The sequence below is a fragment of the Eleutherodactylus coqui genome, chromosome 5 (genome assembly GCF_035609145.1).
Source record: "Eleutherodactylus coqui strain aEleCoq1 chromosome 5, aEleCoq1.hap1, whole genome shotgun sequence".
NCBI lineage: Eukaryota > Metazoa > Chordata > Amphibia > Anura > Eleutherodactylidae > Eleutherodactylus > Eleutherodactylus coqui.
The window spans coordinates 6,765,160-6,778,572 of record NC_089841.1 but is presented as its reverse complement, the minus strand read 5'-3'; the positions used below and the strand labels follow the sequence as shown (position 1 = coordinate 6,778,572).

Here is a 13,413-nt window from a genome sequence, read left to right as displayed (position 1 = left end):
CGGTGGGGAGCACGGGCCGATTACTACCCGCTTGTGTTGACATCTAGGAAGTTAATTCCTAAATACGCGCACAGATTTTCACCTTTTGAAATATGGTTTGGGAGACCCTGCAGAGGTTCAACCATAGCTTTTTCCCTATGTGACTTCTTTGATGTTAACAAGATCTGATTTCTGGTGACATTAGAGGATTAGTCACTACTTAGGATCGCCATCTTCTCCACTCAAGATGGTTGGTGCTACTGTCAGGAAAACTGTACACCCGGAACGTCTTTAAAGTTTGGAACCTGACAGTTTTATTAATTACGGCAGTTCTCAGCACTTCATACTGTACATCAACTTTGGCCCTCACTATTCAACTTAATGCCATAACTCATCACATTAACAAAACGCAATCCATTAGCCATTCTTCGACATCAGTACATAGGCATCATTCTTCTTTCTCGAAGAGGTGGAAGAACCCCATGAGCTCCCTGCTCTGGCGCAGGCTGCTCATTAGCTCAGTGAGTGGCACGCTCGCTCCTTTTACCAAAGTCTAATAAGATTAACCAGTCGAGGTCCCCTTTCTCTACTGAATCAACTGTCACAAAGCCCAATAATGGCCATATTTGTTACTATTTTACCACACTGGCCAAACAGTTTCCTACATTCTGAACAGCTACTCCCCTGTGTGAATTCTTAGATGCTCAACAAGATTTGATTTATGAGTAAAACATCTACCACATTCTAAACAGGAAAACAGCTTCTCCCCTGTGTGAATTCTCTGATGTCTCTCAAGATGACCTTTAAGCATAAAACATTCCCCACATTCCGAACATAAAAATGGCTTTTCTCCTGTGTGAGATCGTAGATGTTCCACAAGAGAATCTTTATGCATAAAGCATTTCCCACAGTCCAAACATGAATATGGCTTCTCTTCTCTGTGACTTTTCTCATGCATAACAAGAGCAGATTTGAGGCTAAAGTATTTCCCACATTCTGAACATGAATACGGTTTCTCTTCTGTGTGACTTCTCTCATGTATAACAAGATGTGATTTCTGGCCAAAGCATATCCCACATTTAGGACATGAAAATAACTTATCTCCGGTATGAAACGGTTCATCTCTTGTGTGAAGTCTCTGATGTTTACCAAGATCTGATTTCTGGGTAAAACATTTGCCACATTCTGCACATGAATATGGCTTCTCTCCTGTATGACTTCTCTCATGTATAACAAGATGTGATTTATTTGTAAAAGATTTCCCACATTCTGAACATGAATATGGTGTTTCTTCTGTGTGAATTCTCTCATGTGTAACAAGAGTAGACTTCTGGCTAAAACATTTCCCACATTTTGAACATGAATAGGGCTTCTGTCCTGTGTGAATCCTCTCATGAGTCACAAGATTTGATTTTGATGTAAAATATTTCCCACATTCTGAACATGAGTACTGCTTCTCTCCAGTGTTAACTATTAGAGGTTGCAAGTGGATTCTCTTGTGGCTGGAAAGAGTCGATTTCCTTTTAAAATATTTCCCACATTCGGAACATGAAAACATTTGGCCCAGCCCATGTGCACGGCTTTCTTTGCCAGTCCATGATTTATCATATTCCACTTCATAATTGGGGGATAAAAGGTGATGTCCACGAGAACCTCTCATAAAATCTTTACCTGGAAAAAGAAATTTTACCAAATAAAATATTTAATTATCATTCAACTAGTAAAACAGTCAGCAAATCAAGATAAATACATGAACGTTGATTAAATGAAAGCCGGGACCAGACTCTTTTCAATACATGAAATATCTGCTACAAAAGTGCTAATTTGAGGGTCCCCAAGTCTATACAATTTGGACTCCTCTACTTCCAAGAATTAAAGAGGTTTTCCAGGACATAAAAAGTTAAACAGACTTAAAATGAAGAGAAACTGAATACTCACCTATCCTGGCAGCTCAGCCACTCAAGGGCTTCGGCCGTGATGCCTGTGGGTGACTGAGCAGTCACGTGCCCCAGGAATGGCACATCACCACAAGCCGGTCGTTCCAGGTTGCTTGCTGTGGGCACTGGACCTGCAGTCCTGGATGGAGAGCAGCTGGGATAGGGGAGTATATAATTTTTCTTCATTTTAAGCCCTTTTTTATGTTTCGGAAAACCCCTTTAAAAGGTTTATTATCCAGTCATCAGGTTTGAGCCGTAACACCCCTTTGCAAACAGTTGAGTTTGGTGGGGACAGCAGCTACAGGTTAAATGATGTGTTATATGGAAAGAAATAAATGATTATGCAATACATGGACGGCTTGAAGCTGCCATAGCGGGAGCAGTACTTAAAAAGCAGTTCTTCATTCTGGATCATACAATGGAATTCCAAGCAAGGGACTGATGAATGATGTCCATATTCCCTTGCCTTGTACAGTCTAGATGCACATCCCCAGCCTTAGCTTTGTTTGGTCTATATGCACAATCACTGCAGCCTTAGCCCGGTCCTGTCTAGATGCACTACATCCCCAGCTTTAGCCCGCTCCTGTCTAGATGCACTACATCCCCAGCTTCAGCCCGGTCCTGTCTAGATGCACTACATCCCCAGCTTCAGCCCGGTCCTGTCTAGATGCACTAAATCCCCAGCTTCAGCCCGGTCCTGTCTAGATGCACTAAATCCCCAGCTTCAGCCCGGTCCTGTCTAGATGCACTAAATCCCCAGCTTCAGCCCGGTCCTGTCTAGATGCACTAAATCCCCAGCTTCAGCCGGTCCTGTCTAGATGCACTGAATCCCCAGCTTCAGCCCGGTCCTGTCTGGATGCACTAAATCCCCAGCTTCAGCCCGGTCCTGTCTAGATGCACTACATCCCTGTTATCTACCGCTGAATGCAGTGAGCCAGCTTAAATGACAACTTATTGACGAATGCTGTCCTTCAGATCTGGCACTGATGCAGGTCAGTCATGGTAAGGCTGGTGCTTCATAAAATCCCATAGCCAGAAGTCTGCTATAGTGCCACCACAACTTGATTTTGCAGCGTGACTTGCATAGCTAACGTGCCAGCTACTGGTGACTTTTTTCCTAAAATGTTTTTTCCATAAATGGCGAGCACATAATCTAAAGTGGCCGTTGTCCAAATATAAACTTGTCTGGAGCAGCAGCACGCCTCCCTGAGGCCACAGAGTTGGGGAAGTTTAATTTTAATAGTCCTCTATATGCCAGGAGGGCTTCTCCATGTATATCCCTGACAGCAGCACATTACATTTCCTTGTGGTATGCCTCCGCACAGCATAGTGTAGTCAGTCTACTGCGTTGTTCTGTACAGCACAGAAAGGTACAACATATACCGGACCACCCGATCGTATTAAAACTTCAATGGGGCCAAAAGTGTCCACAATGATGGGCAACAAGACCCTTAGATAAAAAAAAGAGAGAAACACGAAGGGATTTCTTCTTACCTGGTGAGGTGAGCGGCTGGTAGTCCCCCTTAATGACGTCCTTGTACAGATCCTGGTGTCCTCCTATATACTCCCACTCCTCCATGGAGAAATAGACGGTGACATCCTGACACCTTACAGGAACCTGACAACACAATATACAGTCATCACCCAGACCCTCCTGTTACTGTATAATGCCCCCCACATTCCCCGCAGCGTCACCTCTCCGGTCAGCAGCTCCGTCATCTTCTTGGTGAGCTCTAGGATCTTCTCCTTATTGGTCAGGAGGTGCGGGGGAGGCTCCGTGATGGGGCCCGGGGTCCGGCTCCATCCTCCTGACTCCTGGAGATGGATGATGGGAGTCACAGAGTCACCGGATGTCTTCTTCACTGCTGTGTAATCCTGTGTATATAGAGACATAGAAGATGTTGGCAGGAAAAGATGGATGATGGGAGTCATAGAGTCACCAGATGTCTTCAGGGCGGTGTAATCCTGTGGATGATGAGGGACACTCGGGGGACCGAACTCAGTGGGGGATGTTATTAGGCTTATGCCACTTTTCTAGATGATAAAACTCAAAAATGTGGCACACGCTAGGTTTACTTTCTCTTCTCACTTTCGAATGGTTCAGTAAGGTTCGGGACTTACTGGAAGGACTTGGCTTCTGTGGATGGACTAATTAACTATAGAGCTTACATCAGACACTGGCATAAATAGTTCAGATCAACGTCTGCTCATAGCTGATTGGATTTTCTACCACCGAAGACAACCGTCTCATCAGACTCCAGAGCACGTAGGATTAACCCTGGCATAGAAAACAGATCTCAGAAGGTGGTGACTCCGCTGCATAGAGCTACCATGAGACCTCATCCGCTATACTGGAGACCAAATCTACAAAAACACACCTGTCAGATTGAACTGGACTAGAGGTGAGATACAAAGACGGTGGAAGGAGAGAACTTATCAGGAAAAAAATTAAAGAACTTAAAGAGGTTTGTCCAGAGACAGTGCCACTTCTGTCCATGGCTGAGTTTGGTATTACAGTAAAGCTCTATTCACTAGAAAAAGGGGTGAGATGGTATACCAGAAAAAGCGTGGGTTGTGGAGAAACAGATGCTTTTTTCTATTTCTGGACAAATCATGTGTAATGTCTGCAGTTTGCAGGAAAGAAGGAAAAACAGATGTGATGGAAACCTTTATATATGTTAGAAGGAATATCAAGTAAGGAACAATCTTTTATGTCATATTAATTATATTATATATATATACTGTATATATATATATATATATATATATATATATATATATATATATATATATATATATATATATACACACAAACAAATTAGATGGACCATGTGCTCTCCTCCTGCCGTCATCATCTTCTATGTCTCTATACAGATATCAGACTAGATGGACCATGTGCTCTCCTCCTACCATCATCATCTATGTCTCTATATAGATATCAGACTAGATGGACCATGTGCTCTCCTCCTGCCATCATCTCCTATGTCTCTATATAGATATCAGACTAGATGGACCATGTGCTCTCCTCCTGCCATCATCCTCGATGTCTCTATATAGATATCAGACTAGATGGATCATGTGCTCTCCTCCTGCCATCATCTTCTATGTCTCTATATAGATATCAGACTAGATGGACCATGTGCTCTCCTCCTGCCATCATCTCCTATGTCTCTATATAGATATCAGACTAGATGGACCATGTGCTCTCCTCCTGCCATCATCCTCGATGTCTCTATATAGATATCAGACTAGATGGATCATGTGCTCTCCTCCTGCCATCATCTTCTAGGTCTCTATATAGATATCAGACTAGATGGACCATGTGCTCTCCTCCTGCCATCATCTTCTATGTCTCTATACAGATATCAGACTAGATGAACCATGTGCTCTCCTCCTGCCATCATCTTCTATGTCTCTATATAGATATCAGACTAGATGGGCCATGTGCTCTCCTCCTGACATCATCTTCTATGTCTCTATATAGATATCAGACTAGATGGACCATGTGCTCTCCTCCTGCCGTCATCTTTTATGTCTCTATATAGATATCAGACTAGATGGACCATGTGCTCTCCTCCTGCCATCATCTTCTATGTCTCTATATAGATATCAGACTAGATGGTCCATGTGCTCTCCTCCTGCCATCATCCTCTATGTCTCTATATAGATATCAGACTAGATGGACCATGTGCTCTCCTCCTGCCATCATCTTCTATGTCTGTATATAGATATCAGACTAGATGGACCATGTGCTCTCCTCCTGCCATCATCTTCTATGTCTCTATATAGATATCAGACTAGATGGTCCATGTGCTCTCCTCCTGCCATCATCCTCTATGTCTCTATATAGATATCAGACTAGATGGACCATGTGCTCTCCCCCTGCCATTATCTTCTATGTCTGTATATAGATACCAGACTAGATGGACCATGTGCTCTCTCCCTGCCGTCATCTTCTATGTCTCCATATAGATATCAGACTAGATGGACCATGTGTTCTCCTCCTGCTGCCATCTTCTATGTCTCTATATAGATATCAGACTAGATGGACCATGTGCTCTCCTCCTGTCATCATCTTCTATGTCTCTATATAGATATCAGACTAGATGGACCATGTGCTCTCCTCCTGTCATCATCTTCTATGTCTCTATATAGATATCAGTCTGGATGCTCCATGTGCTCTCCTCCTGCCATCATCTTCTATGTCTTTATATAGATATCAGACTAGATGGATCCTGTGCTCTCCTCCGGCCATCATCGTCTATGTCTCTACATAGATATCAGACTAGATGGATCCTGTGCTCTCCTCCGGCCATCATCTTCTATGTCTCTACATAGATATCAGACTAGATGGAACATGTGCTCTCCTCCTGCCATCATCTTCTATGTCTCTATATAGATATCAGACTAGACGGACCATGTGCTCTCCCCCTGCCATCATCTTCTATGTCTCTATATGGATATCAGACTAGACGGACCATGTGCTCTCCTCCGGCCGTCATCTTCTATGTCTCTATATAGATATCAGACTAGATGGGCCATGTGCTTTCCTCCTGCCATCATCTTCTATGTCTCTATCTAGATATCAGACTAGATGGACCATGTGCTCTCCTCCTGCCATCATCTTCTATGTCTCTATATAGATATCAGACTAGATGGACCATGTGCTCTCCTCCTGCCGTCATCTTCTATGTCTCTATAGAGATATCAGACTAGATGGACCATGTGCTCTCCTCCTGCCATCATCTTCTATGTCTCTATATAGATATCAGACTAGATGGACCATGTGCTCTCCCCCTGCCATCAGCTTCTATGTCTCTATATAGATATCAGACTAGATGGACTATGTGTAGAGATGAGCGAGCGTACTCGGATAAGCACTACTCGCTCGAGTAATTGGCTTTATCCGAGTATCGCTGTGCTCGGGGCTAAAGATTCGGGTGCCGGCACGGAGCGGGGAGCTGCAGGGGAGAGCGGGGAGGAACGGAGGTAAGATCTTTCTCTCCTTCTCTCCCGCCCGCTCTCCCCTGCTCCCCGCTGCGACTAACCTGTCAGCCGCAGCGGCACCCGAATCTTTAGCCCCGAGCACAGCGATACTCGGATAAAGCCAATTACTCGAGCGAGTAGTGCTTATCCGAGTACGCTTGCTCATCTCTAACCATGTGCTCTCCCCCTGCCATCATCTTCTATGTCTCTATATCGATATCAGACTAGATGGACCATGTGCTCTCCCCCTGCCATCATCTTCTATATCTCTATATAGATATCAGACTAGATGGACCATGTGCTCTCCCCCTGCCATCAGCTTCTATGTCTCTATATAGATATCAGACTAGATGGACCATGTGCTCTCCTCCTGCCGTCATCTTCTATGTGTCTATATAGATATCAGACTAGATGGACCATGTGCTCTTCTCCTGCCATCATCTTCTATGTCTCTATATAGATATCAGACTAGATGGACCATGTGCTCTCCTCCTGCCATCATCTTCTATGTCTCTATATAGATATCAGACTAGATGGACCATGTGCTCTTCTCCTGCCGTCATCTTCTATGTCTCTATATAGATATCAGACTAGATGGACCATGTGCTCTCCTCCTGCCATCATCTTCTATGTCTCTATATAGATATCAGACTAGATGGACCATGTGCTCTTCTCCTGCCATCATCTTCTATGTCTCTATATAGATATCAGACTAGATGGACCATGTGCTCTCCTCCTGCCATCATCTTCTATGTCTCTATGTAGATGTCAGACTAGATGGTCCATGTGCTCTCCCCCTGCCATCATCTTCTATATCTCTATATAGATATCAGACTAGATGGACCAAGTGCTCTCCCCCTGCCATCAGCTTCTATGTCTCTATATAGATATCAGACTAGATGGACTATGTGTAGAGATGAGCGAGCGTACTCGGATAAGCACTACTCGCTCGAGTAATTGGCTTTATCCGAGTATCGCTGTGCTCGGGGCTAAAGATTCGGGTGCCGGCACGGAGCGGGGAGCTGCAGGGGAGAGCGGGGAGGAACGGAGGTAAGATCTTTCTCTCCTTCTCTCCCGCCCGCTCTCCCCTGCTCCCCGCTGCGACTCACCTGTCAGCCGCAGCGGCACCCGAATCTTTAGCCCCGAGCACAGCGATACTCGGATAAAGCCAATTACTCGAGCGAGTAGTGCTTATCCGAGTACGCTTGCTCATCTCTAACCATGTGCTCTCCCCCTGCCATCATCTTCTATGTCTCTATATTGATATCAGACTAGATGGACCATGTGCTCTCCTCCTGCGGTCATCTTCTATGTCTCTATATAGATATCAGTCTAGATGAACCATGTGCTCTCCTCCTGCCATCATCTTCTATGTCTCTATATAGATATCAGACTAGATGGTCCATGTGCTCTCCTCCTGCCATCATCTTCTATGTCTCTATATAGATATCAGACTAGATGGACCATGTGCTCTCCTCTTGCCATCATCTTCTATGTCTCTATATTGATATCAGACTAGATGGACCATGTGCTCTCCCCCTGCCATCATCTTCTATATCTCTATATAGATATCAGACTAGATGGACCATGTGCTCTCCTCCTGCCATCATCCTCTATGTCTCTATATAGATATCAGATTGGATGGTCCATGTGCTCTCCCCCTGCCATCATCTTGTATTTTCCTAGTCCTTTTCTCCTTGCTATAATGTGCCTACTTACTGATAGAGACCTAGAGCCGCTCACCTCTCCGGTCAGCAGGTAGATGATCTCCAAGGCGGCGTTCAGTAGGATCTCGGTAATCTCATTCCGCTCCTTGTCCATCCTTGGTGGTCATTCAGAAGAAAACTGGCTGATGTGGAGGATCTCGTCCTGCGGGAACCTTTATGAAGAGAGGAGCGGCTGTAATCATACATTATTTAAGGCAGGGTTTGAAAGTCAACATCAAAAATTGCTATACAACGCAATACCAAAGTATTGCCGTATACAGCGAAGCAATAAAAATATTGTTAGTATCCCCCACCCCAAGGAGTCATATAGCACACTAGTAATTATAGCAACAGTGTTTCCGGTGATACCACACAGCTCTGCTACCTGCACGTCACACACACACTCCGCTCTGCTACATGCAGGAGGCTCCCCTCGCCCTGCGTCAGGGTCTGTGTGACAGCGGCCTCCCTTGAGCCCTTCCCCGACAAGTGTCACCAGAGGGCCGCGGAGCACACGGACTCACCTGGGCGGGATGGTGATTCAGACTACTAACAGAAGTCCCGTGCTGAACATATGACCGCCGGTGACACACGGCGCATCCCAAGCAGTAACGTAGAGGAGGAGGAGCCCCGAGGAGGTGGGAGGAGCCAGCAAGAGGAGGTGGGAGGAGCCAGCAGCAGCGGGGACAATTCTCCACAGAGAACCAGACATCTCCTCGCAAGGAGGGGGCGGAGAGGCAGGACGAAGAGGTGACGTCACAGGTCAGGTGGTACTGTCACATGACTCCCTGGCAGAGGTAGAGGGCTAGAATGGAGTGTCTCCTGGTAGATGTGATGTCACTGGCTGGGCGGCGCTTACTGGGTTACTGGAAGCTGCGGCTCCTGTTGGTGTGTACTGGGGACTGGACGTGGGACTGCGGTACAGGGTGGGCTTTACATGGGGCTGCATGCCGGGAGGGGCGTGTGTGTTTTTTGCATGGGACTGCAGGAAGCGATGCCTGTGGTGTGTGTATGGCTGGGGGAGGGGCGGTCACACGGACGTTGTAGCCCGGGCTCCGTGTGTAGAGAGAGGGGCAGCCGGACGGTGCTGGCTGTTATAGTCATCCGGCCTGCAAACTAGCACGTATACTGACCTCTGCTGCATCCCCCGCCCACCTCCGCGCTGACCGCTGCGCCCCCCATCTCCGCGCTTTTGCTGACCGCTGCGCCCCCCACCCCTCGCTCGCGCTGCCCGCTGTGCCCCCCAACCCACTCGCTCGCGCTGCGCGCCCCACCTCCGCGCTGACCGCTGCGCCCCCCCATCTCCGCGCTTTTGCTGACTGCTCCGCCCCCCACCTGCGCACTGACCGCTGCGCCCCCCACCCACTCGCTCGCGCTGACTGCTGCGTCCCCCGCCCCCTCACTCGCGCTGACCTCTGTGTCCCCCGCCCCCTGCTGTGTCCTTCGCTCGCGCTGACCGCTGCGCCCCCCAACCCACTCGCTCGCGCTGCGCGCCCCACCTCCGCGCAGACCGCTGCGCCCCCACCTCCGCGCTCGCACTGACCGCTGCGCCCCCGCCCCCTCACTCGCGCTGACCACTGCGCCGCCCGCCCCCTCGCTCCCGCTGACTGCTGTGTCCCTCGCTCGCGCTGCGCACCCCACATCCATGCGGACCGCTGCGCCCCCACCCACTCGCTCGCGCTGACCGCTGCGCCCCCCAACCCACTCGCTTGCGCTGCGCGCCCCACCTCCGCGCAGACCGCTGCGCCCCACCTCCACGCCCGCGCAGACCGCTGCGCCCCACCTCCGCGCCCGCGCAGACCGCTGCGCCCCACCTCCGTGCCCGCGCAGACCGCTGCGCCCCACCTCCGCGCCCGCGCAGACCGCTGCGCTCCACCTCCGCGCCCGCGCAGACCGCTGCGCCCCCCTCCCCTTGCGCTGACCGCTGCGCGGCCCACCTCCGCGCTCGCGCTGACCGCTGCGCAGCCCACCTCCGCGCTCGCGTTGACCACTGCGTCCTTAGCGCTCGCGCTGACCGCTGCGTTCTCCACCCCCTCGCTCGCGCTGACCTCTGCGTCCCCCGCCCACTCACTCCCGCTGACTGCTGTGTCCCTCGATCGCGTTGACTGCTGCGCCCGCCCCCTGGGCCAATAACGGCCGTCCCGCGCCCGCCCCCTGGGCCAATAACGGCCGTCCCGCGCCCGCCCCCTGGGCCAATAACGGCCGTCCCGCGCCCGCCCCCTGGGCCAATAACTGCCGTCCCGCGCCCGCCCCCTGGGCCAATAACTGCCGTCCCGCGCCCGCCCCCTGGGCCAATAACTGCCGTCCCGCGCCCGCCCCCTGGGCCAATAACTGCCGTCCCGCGCCCGCCCCCTGGGCCAATAACTGCCGTCCCGCGCCCGCCCCCTGGGCCAATAACTGCCGTCCCGCGCCCGCCCCCTGGGCCAATAACTGCCGTCCCGCGCCCGCCCCCTGGGCCAATAACTGCCGTCCCGCGCCCGCCCCCTGGGCCAATAACTGCCGTCCCGCGCCCGCCCCCTGGGCCAATAACTGCCGTCCCGCGCCCGCCCCCTGGGCCAATAACTGCCGTCCCGCGCCCGCCCCCTGGGCCAATAACTGCCGTCCCGCGCCCGCCCCCTGGGCCAATAACTGCCGTCCTGAGCCCGCCCCTTGGGCCAATAACTGCCGTCCTGAGCCCGCCCCCTGGACTCCCAAGGATAGAATGAGTGGGTGGAACCTCATAAGGATGCAGCTTTTTTTGTTTGCTTCACTGCCTTTTGGAAGCCAGAGCTTTTTAGCATCGACACAGTTGAACGAGGGCGTATTTTTTGCAGGACAAGTTGTGACTTTAATGTCACCGTTTTGGGGTGTTTTTTTCAATAAATTATATTTTGAGATAATTGAAAAAAAGTTGCACATCTGCCAGTGTTTTGGGTTTTGTTGCTGCAGTTTACAGTGTGCGGTAGAAATGACACAACTATATTCTGAAGAGCGTAACGATTTTGGGGACACCAAATGTACAGAAGTAGTAGAACAAAAACATTGACTAGTTTCTTTTTGAAAACTTTGTTTTGTTGTTGAAACTCAAGAGCCAGAAGTTTTCTGAGGCTGCCTTCACATCTGCGTTTGGGGGTTCCGTTTCCCGCTCCGTTATGGGAAGGGGAATCCTCTGGCCGAACAGATCCATCTTATGAACGGCGCCAAGCTGACTCCATTGATTTTAATGGGGTCCATTTGGTCTCCGGTCAGCTGACTGGCATTTTACCGGATGAGAGAGTCCTCTTTGCAGGATTTTTCTTCCAGCATTTAGCACTGGATCTGCGATGGCGCCTCTGAACGGAAGTGCCTGACGCAGATGTGAAAGCGGCCTCATCTGCCCTTGTTTTATGTGAGAGGTTTTCTTTTTGGGGGGGGGGCAGGAGTTGTTTGTTGGCGTCGCTCTAGAATGTTCAGGAGTTACTGATTTAGCCTTCATTCTTTTTTGGGGGCGTGGTTTCATGAAAAAAAACCAACTAATTCTGAAATTGTATTTTTTTTTTTTTTTTTAATTTTACGTTGTTCAGCACCCTGAATTATATTTTGTAAATTTTTACATATAGATCACAAATGCAGCAGCTTCCAATATGTGCAGTGATGTATTTCACCCTAATACGCGGCCCCCTCCCTGCGGTGACGCTTACTTGATACACGGCCCCCTCTCTCCGCTGCTCCCTTATTCGTAGCCAGCTCACCATGCGGGACAGGGGTCAGGGACCCCTCATTCACCACTCGTACACGTTCCTGTGAGACCCCCATCTATCAGCCATGTGTGGGGCATCTTGTGGGACCTCCATCTATCAGTCATGTGTGGGGCATCCTGTGGGACCCCCATCTATCAGTCATGTGTGCGGCATCCTGTGGGACCCCCATCTATCAGCCTGGTGTGGGGCATCCTGTGGGACCCACATCTATCAGCCACGTGTGGGGCCCCCATCTATCAGCCATGTGTGGGGCATCCTGTGAGACCCCCATCTATCAGCCATGTGTGGGGCATCCTGTGAGACCCCCATCTGTCAGCCATGTGTGGGGCATCCTGTGAGACCCCCATCTGTCAGCCATGTGTGGGGCATCCTGTGAGACCCCCATCTGTCAGCCATGTGTGGGGCATCCTGTGAGACCCTCATCTGTCAGCCATGTGTGGGGCATCCTGTGAGACCCCCATCTGTCAGCCATGTGTGGGGCATCCTGTGAGACCCCCATCTGTCAGCCATGTGTGGGGCATCCTGTGAGACCCCCATCTGTCAGCCATGTGTGGGGCATCCTGTGAGACCCCCATCTGTCAGCCATGTGTGGGGCATCCTGTGAGACCCCCATCTGTCAGCCATGTGTGGGGCATCCTGTGAGACCCCCATCTGTCAGCCAAGTGTGGGGCATCCTGTGAGACCCCCATCTATCAGCCATGTGTGGGGCATCCTGTGGATGGGAATCCTCCTCTAATCCATGGCGTGATGGAGAACCTGCGTCTCTGAGCGCTCTATAAGTGACTTCTGTATGTCCCCTATGATGTCCCCTGTATGATTACAGCCGCTCCTCTCTTCATAAAGGTTCCTGCAGGACGAGATCCTCCACATCAGCCAGTTTTCTTCTCCTGAATGACCCACCAAGGATGGACAAGGAGCGGAATGAGATTACGGAGATCCTACTGAACGCCGCCTTGGAGATCATCTACCTGCTGACCGGAGAGGTGAACGGCTCTAGGTTTCTAGTGTTTCTTCTGCCACAGATTCTACCGGTCAGTGACGTCATTTTCCTTCATCATGTGACTTCCCTGATGAATGAGACTGACG

The 13,413-nt window shown here is 50.0% G+C and overlaps 2 protein-coding genes across 3 annotated transcripts in view; one reads left to right on the top strand and one right to left on the bottom strand.

Annotated features, from left to right (window-relative positions):
- Positions 1-269: 269 nt before the first annotated feature.
- Positions 270-9,266, bottom strand: LOC136627293 (gastrula zinc finger protein XlCGF57.1-like). The gene is made up of 5 exons (XM_066602280.1): positions 9,133-9,266; positions 8,646-8,781; positions 3,612-3,791; positions 3,411-3,534; positions 270-1,650 (listed from the first exon to the last, which is right to left on the bottom strand). Exons 2-5 carry the CDS (start codon positions 8,721-8,723, stop codon positions 656-658), a joined length of 1,377 nt encoding a protein of 458 aa, XP_066458377.1. The 5' UTR covers positions 8,724-8,781; positions 9,133-9,266; the 3' UTR covers positions 270-655.
- Positions 9,267-9,458: 192 nt separating this feature from the next.
- Positions 9,459-13,413, top strand: part of LOC136627288 (zinc finger protein ZFP2-like) — a 31,521-nt gene continuing 27,566 nt past the window's right edge. The window contains exons 1-2 of one of the 2 annotated variants that reach the window (XM_066602275.1): positions 9,459-9,496; positions 13,171-13,310. In XM_066602275.1, the coding sequence (XP_066458372.1) occupies positions 13,233-13,310 (78 nt within the window). In that variant the 5' untranslated portion in view covers positions 9,459-9,496; positions 13,171-13,232. Of the gene's footprint in view, positions 9,535-13,170; positions 13,311-13,413 lie in introns of both variants that reach the window. The other variant, XM_066602276.1, reaches the window with a different exon arrangement.